The sequence below is a fragment of the Cryptomeria japonica genome, chromosome 3 (genome assembly GCF_030272615.1).
Source record: "Cryptomeria japonica chromosome 3, Sugi_1.0, whole genome shotgun sequence".
Taxonomy (NCBI): domain Eukaryota; kingdom Viridiplantae; phylum Streptophyta; class Pinopsida; order Cupressales; family Cupressaceae; genus Cryptomeria; species Cryptomeria japonica.
Window position 1 is genome coordinate 507840108 of NC_081407.1, and position 15494 is coordinate 507855601.

At 37.9% G+C, this 15494-nt stretch overlaps 1 protein-coding gene across 1 annotated transcript in view; it reads left to right on the top strand.

Moving 5' to 3' along the window:
• Positions 1 to 10085: 10085 nt before the first annotated feature.
• Positions 10086 to 15494, top strand: part of LOC131874250 (uncharacterized) — a 150687-nt gene continuing 145278 nt past the window's right edge. Inside the window, exon 1 of the mRNA XM_059217534.1 lies at positions 10086 to 10409. Within this exon, the coding sequence (XP_059073517.1) occupies positions 10086 to 10409 (324 nt within the window). The remainder of the gene's footprint in view (positions 10410 to 15494) is intronic.

Sequence of the window (15494 nt, forward strand, 5' to 3'; positions counted from 1 at the left end):
TATTACTCTTTGGGCTCATTTTGTTGGTATCATGGTTTATATGCATGATGTGTGTTCCATGTTGTTTATAAGATTGATGACATATGCTATTCATGTCTCATGAGTTTATACTGATTGATAAATCTTGGTTATTCGATTAGATTATTTGAGAGCCCTTGCTTATGTGTTGTGCATTATTGTTACCCTAAGGTCTAGGTGCATGTTAGGGGGAGTGGGCTTCCAAGTGGGTGACTAGGGTCATGAGGATTAGACTGCTATGTTACATAGGGTCTAGACCGCCAGAATACCTCATTGGGAGTTTACCTTGTAATCAAGTGATGACATAAATAAGTAATCTTAATGGCATGGGTAGAGGTAAATTGCCATAATAAGATAAGAAATAGATATGTGGCCTCAACTAATGTCCCTGGTGTGATTTATGGATCCGGGAATGGTTGGGTAGACCTTGGTGATCTAGGTAAGTTGAACTCCTTAGATATCCTCAAAGGTTGAGATGTCTCCGCATGAGTATCATGGATGCTGGAATAGGTTCCCAGGTTCCCATGGTAGCTACATGTGATGACACTCTTTCCCTATATGTAGGTCCTAGCACCTTGAGTCTCGATTTGTGAGTTGCCTCTGGAGATTTTTGTGTTGGAGGTCTTATGTTTATTTGAGCTTTGAGTTAACCTTGTATTGTGTTTTTGGTTGTATCATTTGGTTGTAGGTGTCATTCTAGATCTAGAATGTGTGTGGGATCTTGTATTATCTCCTAGCATGGGGGGTAGTTTGATGCCTTCTTCCATTAGGATATTCTTCACTGGTTTCGCTTGTGCATGGATGTGGATTCTTTTGCTACAACTCATGGATGGATTCTTGTAGTAGACTATTGTAATATGATTTATGTGGTATTTGTATATTGTAGAATTTATTATGTAATTGTATATGTAGTTGAGAGCCATGCTCCTTGATGTAAATGGTTGATGTATATATAATGATAGGTGATACATTAGGTCATGATTATAATACTTGTAAGAAAATGTAACGTGGTAACCTGGATAATGCTTGTTAAAGGAATTGCTTCTATGGTATACACTTAGTGTTGTGTGAATGATTATGATGCTTAAGGAAATGGATTAGTAATGTGGTAATTAGCATTGAAAATGGTATAATGATTTTAGGTTTTTGAATAAGAGACTGGGATTAGGAACATTTGGTATTAGTGCTCTTATTATAAATCATAAGGGTTATATGGGTTTTGCATTATTGACGAATGGAAATCATGATAGATGGATTAGTGAAGGATTCTTATGTGAGCATGAAAAGGGATAGTATTAGTTGATTGGAATGCTCTAGATTGTGGTAGTAAATGCGATGCATGCTTAGGTTGATGTGTTCTTGAGAATGTTGTAGGTAATGATATTGAGATGCCCTAGGGAATGTTATTGATGAATTGTGTATATTTCTGCTTGCATTATGTGCTCTTGTAATTGTGTTCATGAAGTTTAATTTTTTATCATATTCATGAATGCTAATTGCATATGAGTAGTTGATTATAAATGTTATAATAATTGATGTTAAAATTTTTTTGTCTCTGTTTGCATATTAGATGGTTAGTTTCTCTAGGGTATTTTGGTGGGCATTACACAAAAAATTGTCAAACAAGATTATTTTAAACGATAATGAGGATGAAAAAGATAAACATAGACTAACAAGCCTATATTAAGTTGTAATGGATTTAGGAAATAAGTAATGGTCATGATCATCAATATTTGCATATATTGTACATTCATAATTATCATTAGACTTACATGTGACATCCATGAACATACATAAGTGGGCCATACACATGAGATTTGTTAGTCTATGCATATTTTTTATCATTATCAATATAACGACACCAATGTACTCATGTAAAAATACATTGTATATCATGAATAGAACTAAACAATTTACTCATGTACAAATACATTGCATATCATCAATACAACTACACCAATGTACTCATGTGTAAATACATTTTATATATTTGTACTCATTTACAAATGTATCATATATCATCATAACAAAGTTGCATCAATGTACTCATATACAAATACAACATCCCACTTCATGTGCATCAATTATCCTCATGTCCTAAGAGAAAATATTACATAGAGAAATGCTTGCATATAAATAAAGACCAACATAAGAAATGTGAATGATGTAGAGAGGATGCTCACTCCTATTGGGTTTGCTCACTCTTGATGTCTCCTTAGGTTATCTCTTGAACCATCCAATGGTTCCACTCTTTCCAACCTTCCAAAGGTTGTAGGGCCCACCCTTACTGACCTTCCCAAGGTCTTCTGACTAAGGTGTTCCCCACTAGACTTGTGAGTGTCCAACAATCCTTAATTGAGACTCTCCAACCCAACACCTACTCACACCTTCACCATGAGCCAACCCCCTCCATAATAGGACCGTCATTCACACATTCCCAACTCACATAGGGTTGATTTTATTTTGGCTTTCCAACCCTATCCCTTCATCTAGGTCTTTAGAGATTACCAGTTCCAAGCTTAAGGGCCAAATTGCTCTTTTAGGCCTACTAGGAGTCTTAGTCCAATTAGTCGTACTAGTGAGATATTTTGCACTTATCTGCCAGAAGTCCTGCACACCAGTACAAACTCTTTAGCTTTTTGGATACCCTTTTGGAAGCTTCATACAATATCTTAGAATTGGATCTAGGTTTGGTCTCTAACCCACCTAACCCTTTTTAGGCCTAATTCCTCTTTTTAAGCCTACAAAATAGGGTTTTGCTCAAATGTCCTCACTAGTCCATTTGGCCAAGGATTTTGATGATTGGTTCAAGTTTGTACACCCACAAGGATGTCCAATCCAATCTGATATCAAATCCATCCAATGGATTTACCCATCTAGGGCCTATTATCCATGATCCCCATTGCTTGCCAACTCAATGTGCCAAGCCTAGGGTATGGTGGCAAATCCGGAGTATAGCCTCCCTTGTCTTAAAAAAAAAAGCACACATACTTTAATACTTTAAAAGGTCTCCTAGAATTCCACAAGGTTTTAGTACAAGTTTCCACCATGGAATGCTAGGATTGAGCCATAGAGTATTCAAAACCCTTGTTTTAAGCTCTTTAGGACCCGCCTGCAACAAAATTGATAAAACTTACAAACAATAACACTTCAAATCATAAAATCACCATGAAATGGGAGACAAGTCTCTGTTCTAACAATTCATATCTTGGTCTGGGCTTGGAAGTCCATACAGACCATACAATACCAATGAAAACTCAATTCAATTCGTTGAAAAACACAAACTTTGAAGGCTAAAACTTACTCCCCTTAATTCAATTCTTCAACCTACATTTTCATTGGTTGTCCCAAGCCTTATATTGGCCTTGGGTTGGTTACAAGTGTATTTTAACCGAAAAAGACAACCAACTAGCCGTTGGTGTTTGGAAAATGCAAAAGTTGTAAAGTTGCTATGGGCAACTTTTGCAAATTGTGTAACTTTTTTGCAACTTTTACATAGTTGAGCAAATATTGCCCAAATAAAAACTAGATCACTTCTAAAGGTTAAAATGACCTTAAAAACCACTAGACAATAGCAACCATCCTATTCTAACACAAAATCAACTTATCCTACCAAGTACTCTTCCTGGCACCCTTAAGAGCCCATACACCAACATTGGCCAATCAATGACTCCTAGGGTCCTTACAAACTTCTGAGTACTTATTCACAAACCTAATGACCTTATTACAAACCAAGATCACATGATTCCAAACTCTTGGAACCTACACAACAAAATTGCTCAAGTGCTCCTGCACCAGCGAACAACATCAAAAAGACCTACATTTTTAAGAATTGTTAATCTACACATAAAAAAATGTGATAATAAATGGAGAGGTGGGATTATATCAAGTGTACCCACTATGTTGATGCAATAGTATTGTATATCATCAAAAAGCCTTGTATTTTTAAGAATTGTTAATCTACACATAAAAAGTATGAACATAAATGTTTTATGACCATTATTTGAAATGAAATGCATGATAATAAATGGAGAGGTGATATTATATACCGTGAAGATACATCCCTTTGAATTATATCGAGTGTACCCACTATGTTGATGCATTAGTACTGTATATCATCAAAAAGACCTGCATTTTTAAGAATTGTTAATCTACATATAAAAAAACATGAAAATAAAGGTTTTATGATCATTGTTTGAAATGAAAAGCATGATAATAAAAAAAGAGGTAGGATTATACGAATTATATCGAGTGTACCCACTACACCGATGAAAAAATCTTGATGCAATATTATTGTTCATAGAAAAGGACTTGCATTTTAAGGAATCCTTAATATACACACACAAAAATAAAACATAAAGTTTTTTTTATAATTATTTGAGATGAAATGCATTATTAAAAAATAATAAATAGTAAAGACCTTCTACTCAAGTGTGCCCAAAGGGTCATGTCTTAGCTTAAGAGTATCTAGTATTGCTTCATGATCAACACTAGTCACTGTCCATAGTTCTTTTGTCTTCGGTCTTTCTTGATGGTTCAACAACTTGACATTTGTAGCTATAATAAGGTGCAAATACATGAGAATGGTTTTGTGGCTCTTGTAGTCTTCAAATGCAGGTATGCCATTATTTCTAATCATGTATGTTCGCAGCCAAGCACCTGCAACAAACAACTAAACATATAGGATACGTGAACCCATCATCGTCTGTCACTAGCTGTGTTAGGTACACACCATTCCAACCAATAGTTTGATCTCCTTTCATTCCTCTGCGGTGCAACCACTGCAAAAATTGTCCTAGCTATACAAGATCTGAAAGATTGTCATACTCAACTGAACTTTCCATGTCATCATTTGACATGGATATTGTTTGAGATAAAGGAGTTAGATATTGTGGAACCCATGTATCAACCCACTCCCTTGACTCACAGTAATCCCAATCATACTAAACATAACTCTGACATAAACAAGCCAATTCTCATGCCCAAATGGTCCATGTACTTGCATATGAGATATGAAATGAATGCATCTTTAAAGAATCTTTAATTGTTTGACAATCCAATCTGTCTCCCACTATGCCCTCCTCAACCAACCAAAATAATCTGCACACTACTGAATCAAGAGCCCCTCCCTGTGACATTGTTGTACTACACCAATCAATAGTTGAATGTGCATCAGAGAATTTTGCACCTGAAATCCTCAATTTTTCCTTAACTAGAGCTCTCTTCAAATATGCACCCGCTCCATCATGCTCCCCCTTCCCATGTCTTGCTTCAAAAAAACTCCAAGTATGAGGTACATGCATTCTACTCAACCAATAAAACATACAAGTATTCTTGAGTTGACCCGTGGGGTTATCTGACCATATGAGATGTGGTCTGTTGTAATACCTTTCTCCTGCAAGAACTCAAAAAAAATCTCAAAATAATGTTGCACATACTTAGATGAGTGAGATCTATCATTACTCATATAAAAATGATACTCCCTGATTATCTTCCTATCCTCTTCTATACTATAAGGGGCATGTCTATATGTTATGTGAACAAAAATAGCAATCTGAATTGAATTGTAATATTGAGATTGTACCTCATTTTATGGTTGCAATGTACAGTTTTATGCAAAATCAACCATCGATATAATAGTGCCAATTGGGAAAGAGTTCTTACACATCCTGAACTATTGATCTAATCATTGAGACCTGTGGGTGTGTGTTGCATACTTGTAGAAAAGATTTTCCTTAAAATCCAAAATAAAATAAGCAACAGTAACTTCTATAGAGACCAACTCGCATCTGGAACCTTCACCTCCACTCTTCAAAGTATATTTCACAATCTCATATCTTTTTTTCTCAACAATATTCTTTCCAAACTGATGTTCCCTGCTCTCATGAAAACACGAAAAAAACTTTGACAACCCACCACATTGTGAGCACTTCTCATTCAAACAATCATTTCTATAGAATAAGCATCTATCATCTCTAGGTCACAAAAATAGATCTAGAAAGTCTCTTGATAATCTTAGAAATTGCATTGCACCACACTCCTGTAGCATATCATTATAAGTTTAGACCTATTAGCTTGTGTAACTCTGTTTACAAGATTTTATCCAAGGTTCTAACTTCTAGGTTGTTGGAAATTCTTCCTAGGATTATCTTTGTCCAACAGAATGGCTTTGTTCCTGGAAGACAGATTTTGGACTCTATCATATCCATTCATGAAAATATCCACTCCCTGAAAGTGGCGAATAACTAGGGCTTCTTCCTAAAGTTAGACATGGCTAAAGCTTTTGATAGAGTAAACTGGCAGTTTCTCCTTAGGATCATGAAAGCGTTTGGTTTTGGTGACAAAGTTATTCAACTCTGTTCTCAACTCATGGAAACTTCCTCCTCTACTGTTATAGTCAATGGTTCTCCGTCCAGTTTCTTCAAAAGCTCCAGAGCTCTTAGACAGGGAGACCCCATATCCCCTATCCTGTTCACTATTCTAGTTGAATGCTTGGGCAGATTTACTCTTAAGAATGTGGAAGATGGCAATCTTAAGGGTTTGAAACCTTCTTCCTCTAATGTATTTTGTTCTCATGAACAATTCGTTGATGACTCTATTACCATGGGGGAAGCCACCATTCTGGAAGCTAAGAACATGAAGAATATTCTAAATACTTATGAATATGCCTCTGGCCAAAAAATCAACTGGGATAAAATTTCTCTGTTCTTCATCAATACCCCAGTCCAAGGCAACTAAGGTTTGGAAGGATTCTTGGATGCAATATTTTTAAGCTTCCCTCTACTTATTTGGGGCTTCCTCTATGTCTCAAGCCTGAGGATTCTTTCTGGAATAAGCTGATAGACAGACTTAACTTGAAACTTGCTGGTTGGAAAGGGGTTGTCCTTAGTCAAGCGGACAAAATTACTCTGCTCAAAGCCACTCTCCAAAATCTTCCTGTTTATGCTCTCAGCCTGTTCAAAATTCCCTCAATTTTTGTGGAAGCCATTGAAAGAATCCCAAAAAAGGTCCTTTGGTTGGGGGTGGAAGTCAAAAATAGAATACCCCTTATTGCCTAGAATAAAATTTGTTCCTCTAAGGCCTCAAGTGGGTTGGGCTTAAGGAACATTGGTTCTATGAATAAAGCTTTATTAGCCAAACAAATATGGAGACTAAAAGGGGAGGAAAGAGAATGAAACTCAATCTGGAAAAACAAATATCTCTATATGCAACCCTCTGAGGAAGAATTCCTTGATAATTCTTTCATTGTTGAAGGATCAGCTATATGGAATGTTGTTCAATCTGCTAAAATCTGGGCTGCTGCTAGTAGAACCTGGAAGCTTGGGGATGGGAGGAGAATAAGATTTTGGGAAGATAGATGGATTCTGGATAAACCTCTGGAGGAAATTCCAATCCTTAAAGATTGGAAAGACTGGTTCAAAAGCAGGTTTGGTGAGTTGGTCAAAGATTACAGGAGAAATGGGAACTGGATTGATTTTAGCCAGCAGTGCTCGGGGCTCAAGATCCTTCAGATAGCTCTCTCTGCTAAAATCCCTAGAGAAAACAAAGATGACAAATTGATATGGAGGGAAACCCTAGATGGGAAATATTCTATTTCCTCTATTGTGGCAATTCATAATGATCTAGTGGAAGAAATTCCCATCTGGGCTAAAGTTTGGAACAAGAAGTTAGTTCCAAAGGTTAATATCTTCTTTTGGATTTTAATCCAAAATAAGGTTTTAACCCTGGACAACCTTCATGAAAGAGGTTTTATTTTTCCTAATAGGTGTTCTCTTTGTTGCAGGGAAGAAGAGATGGCTTTCCATATTCTCAATCAATGCACTTTTAGTTAGGACATCTGGAAAATCATCTTGAGCAGGTGGAACCTGAGTTGCATTTTCTCGAACTCCCTTGGGGATTCCTGGCAGCAATGGCAATGCCCTAATTCTAATCCTAAAATTGTGGATACTTGGAGAATCACTCTACTGATTATTATATGGAATATCTAGAAAGAGCGTAACAATAGGATTTTTAGGGATAAAAGGGCTATCCCTGAAGTGGTGGCAAATAAAATTTTTAGGAGTATTTTTGAATGCCTCTATGGCACTGATCATGGACCTGCTGCTAAAGATGACTTCAAAGACAGTTGGAACCTCTCTACCACTACTGCCAGCAAGGAAACTGAAAGAGAAGGTCTCGTTTGGTGTTTTCCTCCTCAGGGGTGGATTAAGGCTAACTTTGATGGGGCCTCTAAAGGGAATCCAGGTAAAGCTGATATGGGGGCATTGTCAGGAATTTTGCTGGAAGTTGTTTAAAGGTGGTGGCTGGTCCTTTGGGAAATCAAACTAGCCATTTTGCCGAAGCCTCTGCCGCCCTGAACACCTTAATTTTAGCCAAAAATCTTAATTATGATAAATTATGGCTTGAGGGATATTCACTTAATATTATTAAGTGTTTAAAGGGGGAGTTGGAGCCTTCTTGGTCAATTGAAAATATCATCATGAAAGCCAGGGAGATCATTGCAAGTTTTAAAGAAATCATTATTCAACATGCCTTCAGAGAGCAAAACAGTGTAGCGGATTGTTTAGCGGATATAGGATTTAACTCTGACTCCCAATCAATTTGGCACGAGGAGGATCTCAAGTTAAACATTAAAGAGTTCCTTAGAAAGGACCGTTATATGGGGAGAGAAGGACAATTTAATCATGACAGGTAAAAAGAATTATTTATGCCTTGTTGGAAAGGTCATCATTACTTGGCAAAGTGGCAGATCTCCAACAATCTTTAATTATTTGTCACACGCTTTGTGGGTAACCCGGTTCAAAATCTCAAGCACCTTTGGGAAAGAAGGTATTAGTTTGTAGAGAAACAGAGCAGATAGCTTGAATCCGAAGATGGGAGGTGACCTGAGGTGGGAGGAACCAGATAATACGTCGACTTGGAGAGCAATGCCAAAAGTCTGGGTGAAATTGGAAAAGGGTCCTCTCACCAGCTTCATGGAGAAGCTCGTGGACTATGACAAAGGTAGGGTCAACCTCACCGTTTCCAAGATTTCTGAAAACTGGTCAAATGGCTCTTTTAAAATCCATGGAGTTAAGTTTAAGTTAGACGCTGGGCTCATATCTACTGAAATTGGAATGCCCCACACTGGGCTTAATTTATTTCAAGACCTTAAAGTCTCCAACAACGCGGTCAATCTGTTCCCACAAAAAGAGAAAGAAAGGGTTAAAATCGACAAAGCTACTAGGGGCTACTACGAAGCTGCAAACCTCAAGAAACTATGGGGTTGGGTTCTAAATGCAATTATGGAATACATCACGGTTGAAGGTCATTTCTCCAGGGCGCACACCTACCATTTCATTCTCTTAAACCATTTCAAACACGACAAAAAGGTATTTCTGCCCTACTACCTTTTTAGGTCACTCTCCAGGTCCCTCAATAAACATAGGAATAACCCTTCCAGCCCGATTCTCCACTATGGGCTTTTGCTGCTCATCTATGAGCATTGCAAAAACCTCACCCTGCTGGAAAATAAGAGGATTTCTGCCTCTCCGGGTAAGAGAAAGATGGAAGAAGGAGACTCCAGCAAGGAGAAGGCATCCTCTAGCAAAAAAAAGGAAAAGTTCCTCTGGGTTGGAAACAAAGGAAATTGAAAAGGAAAGCAGCAGAATGGAGACGGACGACTCCAACAATGAAGATAGCTGGAAAGATGAGGAGCTAGGTAATGAGAAAGAAAGTGGTGATAATGAGCCTGGTCATGAAAGCCCTATCCTCAATGATTTCCCTGGTAAGGACAATAGCCATCCGATGGAAGAAGTGGATTTCAAGGATAATGAGGAAACTGATGTGAATTTCAAGAGGGTAATGAACAAAGATTCTGAGAAGGACTTGACTAAGGATAAGGTTAGCAAGGATAAGGAAAGTGCGGGTAAAGGGCTAATCTTGGATAACCTCAAGAAACTCTCTGAGGCGAGAATGGAATATGACAGATGGACCTATGAGCACTGAGGAACCTGGATAAAAAGGGGAAAAACATGTATGAGAAGAGGGAGGATGAAAACAGAGAGCAGATAAACTGGAAGCAGAATATGGAGGATAAGGTTAAATCACTGGAAGATGGGAAGGAAGCGATGAAAAATCTTATGGGCGTTATCCTGAGTTTCCTTTCTGCTGTCGTTAAAAACTTGGAGGATATCGCTAAGGTCTGTGATCAAACTTTCTCTCCAAAACCCATTGTGGAACTTGACTTGGATGAAGAGACCATCCAAACTGGTAGTGGTGATGCTACTTTGGTGGGTGGCACTGCGAAGAGGACCAAAGCTAGTGTCAAGAAAGCTATGGCTTCTTCTGCAAACAATCTCCCTAATCTCAGGGATAACATCAAAGAGCTGCACGAAATTAGCAACACTCTGGCAAAAGCTCTGGAAAAAATCAACTAGTATCTTCTGGACTCTGGATGGCCTGCTTGCTTTGTAGGGCTTTTTCTGGTTTTCTTTGGTTTTTCTACTGGTTTTTCGTACGTCTGTTCTCTTTTGTTTCTCGTCGCTTTGTTGTTTAAGTTCTGTTTGTAAAGGGTTTCGAGGCCCGTTCAAAACCTTCTTTTACCTTAATAAAAAATATATCATTATAAGTATGCATCGTAGAACGAATATAGCATAAACGTTCATGGCACATTGAAAAATCCACATGGTATCTACAATAAGTATTATGAATCTTAAGAGGTACACAATAAAATGGATTCAAATATTCAAAGGCCCTTTGTGATATTTGCAAAGTTGGATGTGTTTCACATTTTTTTTGTCCAAAATTGTTTGGCTTGATTCTAAGAAATGTTTGGGATGCGGTGTGTGGTCTCGGTTGCCGATTCTTGACTTCGAAACATCCTTTACATTGGGTGATACTCTAGAATTAGAGTGCCAAAATTGTTTAATTTTCTCCTTCGCATTGTCGGTCAACTTTTTATCAACACATGAAAGACTCCCACCAAAAGCCCATGTATCATGTTGAAGGGGATCATCGATTCTTTCTCTTCTTGCAAGTGCTCTATCCAAAGTTTTATGGTTTATGTTCAAATCAGCACAAGTTTGTCTTATAAAACAAGCATTCATCAATTGATGGCTTACTAAGGAGGTTGTAATCACTCTTAGAGTGACTCTCTTATCTTTTTCCTTGCTCTTCTTTCCAATATAATTGAGAGCATTAAAAAGATTTTTGACAATAATAGAATTTTTCTCCATCTTCTTGTTCATACGAATCTTCAATTTGGCTAGAAATGGTCTCATCTTTAACAATTGAACAAAAAGTTGGCATTACTCGGTAAATGTCTTATTGCTAAAATATTGGTTGAAAAGTTGTGTAGCCCACAATCGAACGGTTCATGTTGACCTCTTGCCTTCAAGATTGGCAATAGTGTTCTCATCAATTTTAAGTAACCATTTTGGATTTGTTGAAGGTCTTGAATTTGGAATTTGTCTTTCGTCCATGAGAGGCTCTTCATTTTTCATGTAATTCGGTGTTACCTATTGTTCATATGGTTGAATAATTCCACCGTTAATGTCAAAATTTCCCAAATTTTCACCTCCAATGTCAGTTCCCAAATTTTCACCTTCAATGTCAACACCCAAATTTTCACCTTCATTGTCAATTCCCATATTTTCATTCCTAAAATCAATATCACGTTGAACTTTTTCAATATCTATTTCAACATTCTCATTCCCAATTTGAATATCATGTTCAACATTTCCAATATCAAAATCAACATTTTCATTTTCACTTTCAATAACTTACTCAACATTTTCAAATTCAATTTCCTCTTCACTTGAAGTAACATTTTCAAAGGCTTCACCAATATTTGACATACCTTGTCTCCTCCTCCTATGACCTTCTCTATCTCTTTGTCTATATACCTCAATTTTCTCATTTGAAAGCTTTCTTTTATGTTTATGCTTTCAACAACTATTGCTCCCCATTATACCTCCACAAAGATGCTCCTAAATGATTGACAATGACAAATTTGTCTCCAAGAATCTCTCAAAAGCATAGTTTTGTCAATGTCTGTCTGAAAACCTATGATTGTCTCCTGCAACACAAATGTGTGGGCCGTTAGAATGCACAAAATGACGCACAAACCAATTTTAGTGTGGTACAAAATTGGGTATCCAATTAATCGGATATTCGATTATTTAATTTTTATTCATATTTTTCCTATGAGCTACAAAAAATTATCATTGGCGCCTTAACGGGAACAAATTTGATATTGGATTATATTAAATATCCTATTTATTTACATATAGGCAAAGTGAGACTGATACTTGAATATATATATATATATATATATATATAGAGAGAGAGAGAGAGAGAGAGGAGAGAGAGAGAGAGAGAGAGAGAGAGAGAGAGAGAGAGAGAGAGAGAGACGGGGGAGAAGGAGAAATGGAGATAGAGGGGGGAAGGGGAAAGGGAGAGAGAGTGAGAGAGAGACAAGGGGGAAGGGGAGAGAGAGACTGAGACTGAGACTGAGACAGAGAGACAAAGAAGGGGAGAGGGAGGGAGATATATATATAGAGAGAGAGAGGAGGGGGAGGGAGAGATAGATCTAAAGAGAGAGATAAGGGGAGATGGAGAGGGATAGAGAGAGAGAGAGGGGGGGAGGGGAAAGATAGAGAGAATGAGAGTTAGATAGAGAGACACAGAAGGGGAGGGGAGAGAGAGAGAGCAGGGAGAGGGGAAGAGAGAGAGGGGTTGAAGAGAGAAATAAGGAGAGAGGAGAGAAAGAGAGAGAGTGATCTAGGGACATAGGATCAGAGAGGGGGGGAGAGAGGGAGCGAGATGGAGAGGGAGGATCATATGATTTCCTAAGGGTTCATATGGTGTCCTATGACACCTTAGGACACCATATGACCCCTTTTGACATCCTAGTACATGAAATGACCCCTTATGACACCATTTGACCCCTTAGGATACCATATGACCCCTTTTAACATCCTAGTACATGACGTGACCCCTTAAGGCACCATATGGTCGTTGGGGGTCATATGGTGTTTTAAGGGGTCACATGGTGACCTAAGGGGTCATATGGTGTTCAATGACCCCTTGGGACACCATATGGTGTCGTTGTGGGTCCTATGGTGTCCTAAGGGGACATATAGTGTCCTATGACCCCTTAGAACACCATATCACTAGGAGTCATATGGTGTCCTATAACCCCTTAGGACACCATATGACCCCTTTTAACATCCTTGTACATGACAGGACCCCTTAAGGCACCATATGACCCCTTAGGACACCATATGGTACCATTAGGAGACATATGGTGTCCTAAGGGGTCATATGGTATTCTATGACCCCTTAGGACTCAATATGGTGTTGTTGGGGGTCCTATGGTGTTCTAAGGGGACATATGGTGTCCTATGACCCCTTAGGACACCATACGATGTTATTAGGAGTCATGTGGTGTCCTAAGGGGTCATATGGTATTCTAAGGGGTCATAGGACATCATATGTGTGTTGGAAATTGACACTCATCTGTGACTTTCAATGCTTGATTTATGGTCTAGGGTTGTCATTGATGGCAACTCTTCTTGGAGATTTGATCTGGTGGTCATGATTCATCATATCTGGAAGCTGGAGTAAACCGGTAGGCAGTTAACTGATAAAATAGGGCTATCTCGATAATGTTTTTGGTTCGGAATGATTTCCGATGATTGTGGTGATTTTGGTGGTTGATCTCATGTTCTTGGTGAATGGAAATATCCTTAGCAAGTGTGTGAATATACTCTTTTGGTCTAGTGCTATGTTTGTGTTTGAGATTGAAGCCAACTTGAAGCTACACATTACACTTCTTGAAGCCGACTTGAAGGGGATTATTTTTGTGTTAAGACCGGATATATTAGATTGATTTGGTGATTGATTTTCGGTGTAACATTATTGTGGTGATCAGTTTTGGTGTGACTTATTTCCGTTTCACGTGCACATTTGATTCACAGACAATCCGGTAGCTGACTGAGATAGAACCAGAGTATTTAGTAGAGCGAAGACAGTCAGAGATTTTGTGCTTAACCGGAACTCATTCTTGCATTATCAGATGCTACTTGAGAGTTCATTTCATTGTAATCAAATTTTATGTCAGTGAAACTTCCTTGCAGGTTGTAGCCTTCTAGGTAGTGAGCCTAAATGCAAGTACATTCCACATCTATGTAATATTTATGTACTCCTAGCCATAGTATATGAATATTGTGGGTTCCAACCCCATCATGGTTTTTCCCTTTTTGGGTTTCCATGTAAAAAATTTGATGTTGTGGATCTGTGGTTTATTTGTTGCTTATTTATGTTCTTTTTTGTTATGCATTGCTATCCAGTGGATAAAGAATAAGTTTGTGGATTTGATTTCCAGTAGATCACCGATTCACCCCCCCTCTCAGTGATCCCTGATTCTAAAAATTGGTATCAGAGCCTAGTTCCTCTGAGGAAGCTTAACCGCTTGAGGAAGATCTAGGAGTGATTTTATGGATTCCAATTTTCAGAGACAACTCAATGTGGCACTTGAGGATCTTGATGCAGCTAGAAATGAGATCTGTACCCTAAATAAGAACCTAAATGTTGCTAATGAATTCATTAGTGAATTGAAGGATCAAGCAAGTGTCTATAGAGAGAAGAGGAAGGAATTGATGGAGAAGTTGAAGGAGAATGAAGATCAGATCATGGAATATTAGGATAAATTTGATGAAGTTAAAAAGCCTGAGAGAGAAAATGTTTCCTTGAAGAATAAGATACAATCCATTATGATGCAAATGACTAAGGAGATTGAGGACCAAAAGAAGAATGATGAGAATCTAGAACAATCATTGAAGGAAAGAGTTGATGAATGATTCAAGATTACCTATGAGAATGATTAGTTGAAGCTTGAGCTGACACAATCAAGGAATAATGGTCAAGAACTTGAAAGACAGATTGCTACCTTAAGGGATGAACTTGCTACTACAAATTAATACAAAGACAAAAGCCAGTTCAACAAGGCTTGATGAGATGTTGGAAAGTTAGAGACATGGATAGGATATGTGAGACGTAGGGTTTGAGAAAGGTGAATCCTCCGGATCTGGACAAGGAAATGCAAGGCCTGATCAGAAGAAGAGAAATAATCCTCTGATAAGACAACCTAATGCTCATAAATTCAATGGAAGATTCTTTACTTGCAATAAATTTGGTCATATGGAAAGTCAGTGCATAAGTAGGATGAATAATGGAATAATGAACAATAACAATATGATGAACAATATAAATAACATTCCTACCTTTACCAGTCAGTGTTTCATATGCAACAAGTTTGGATACAAGTCAAATATGTGTAGAGAACTAATGAATAACTTTCAAAACAAGAGATGCTATGCTTGTGGAATATTTGGAGATATCTCTAACCAGTGCAGGACAAGACCAAATTAGATGAACTTCAAACCTATGTAGAATAATGTTGTTTGCAGAGCATGCAACAAAACTGGTCACAT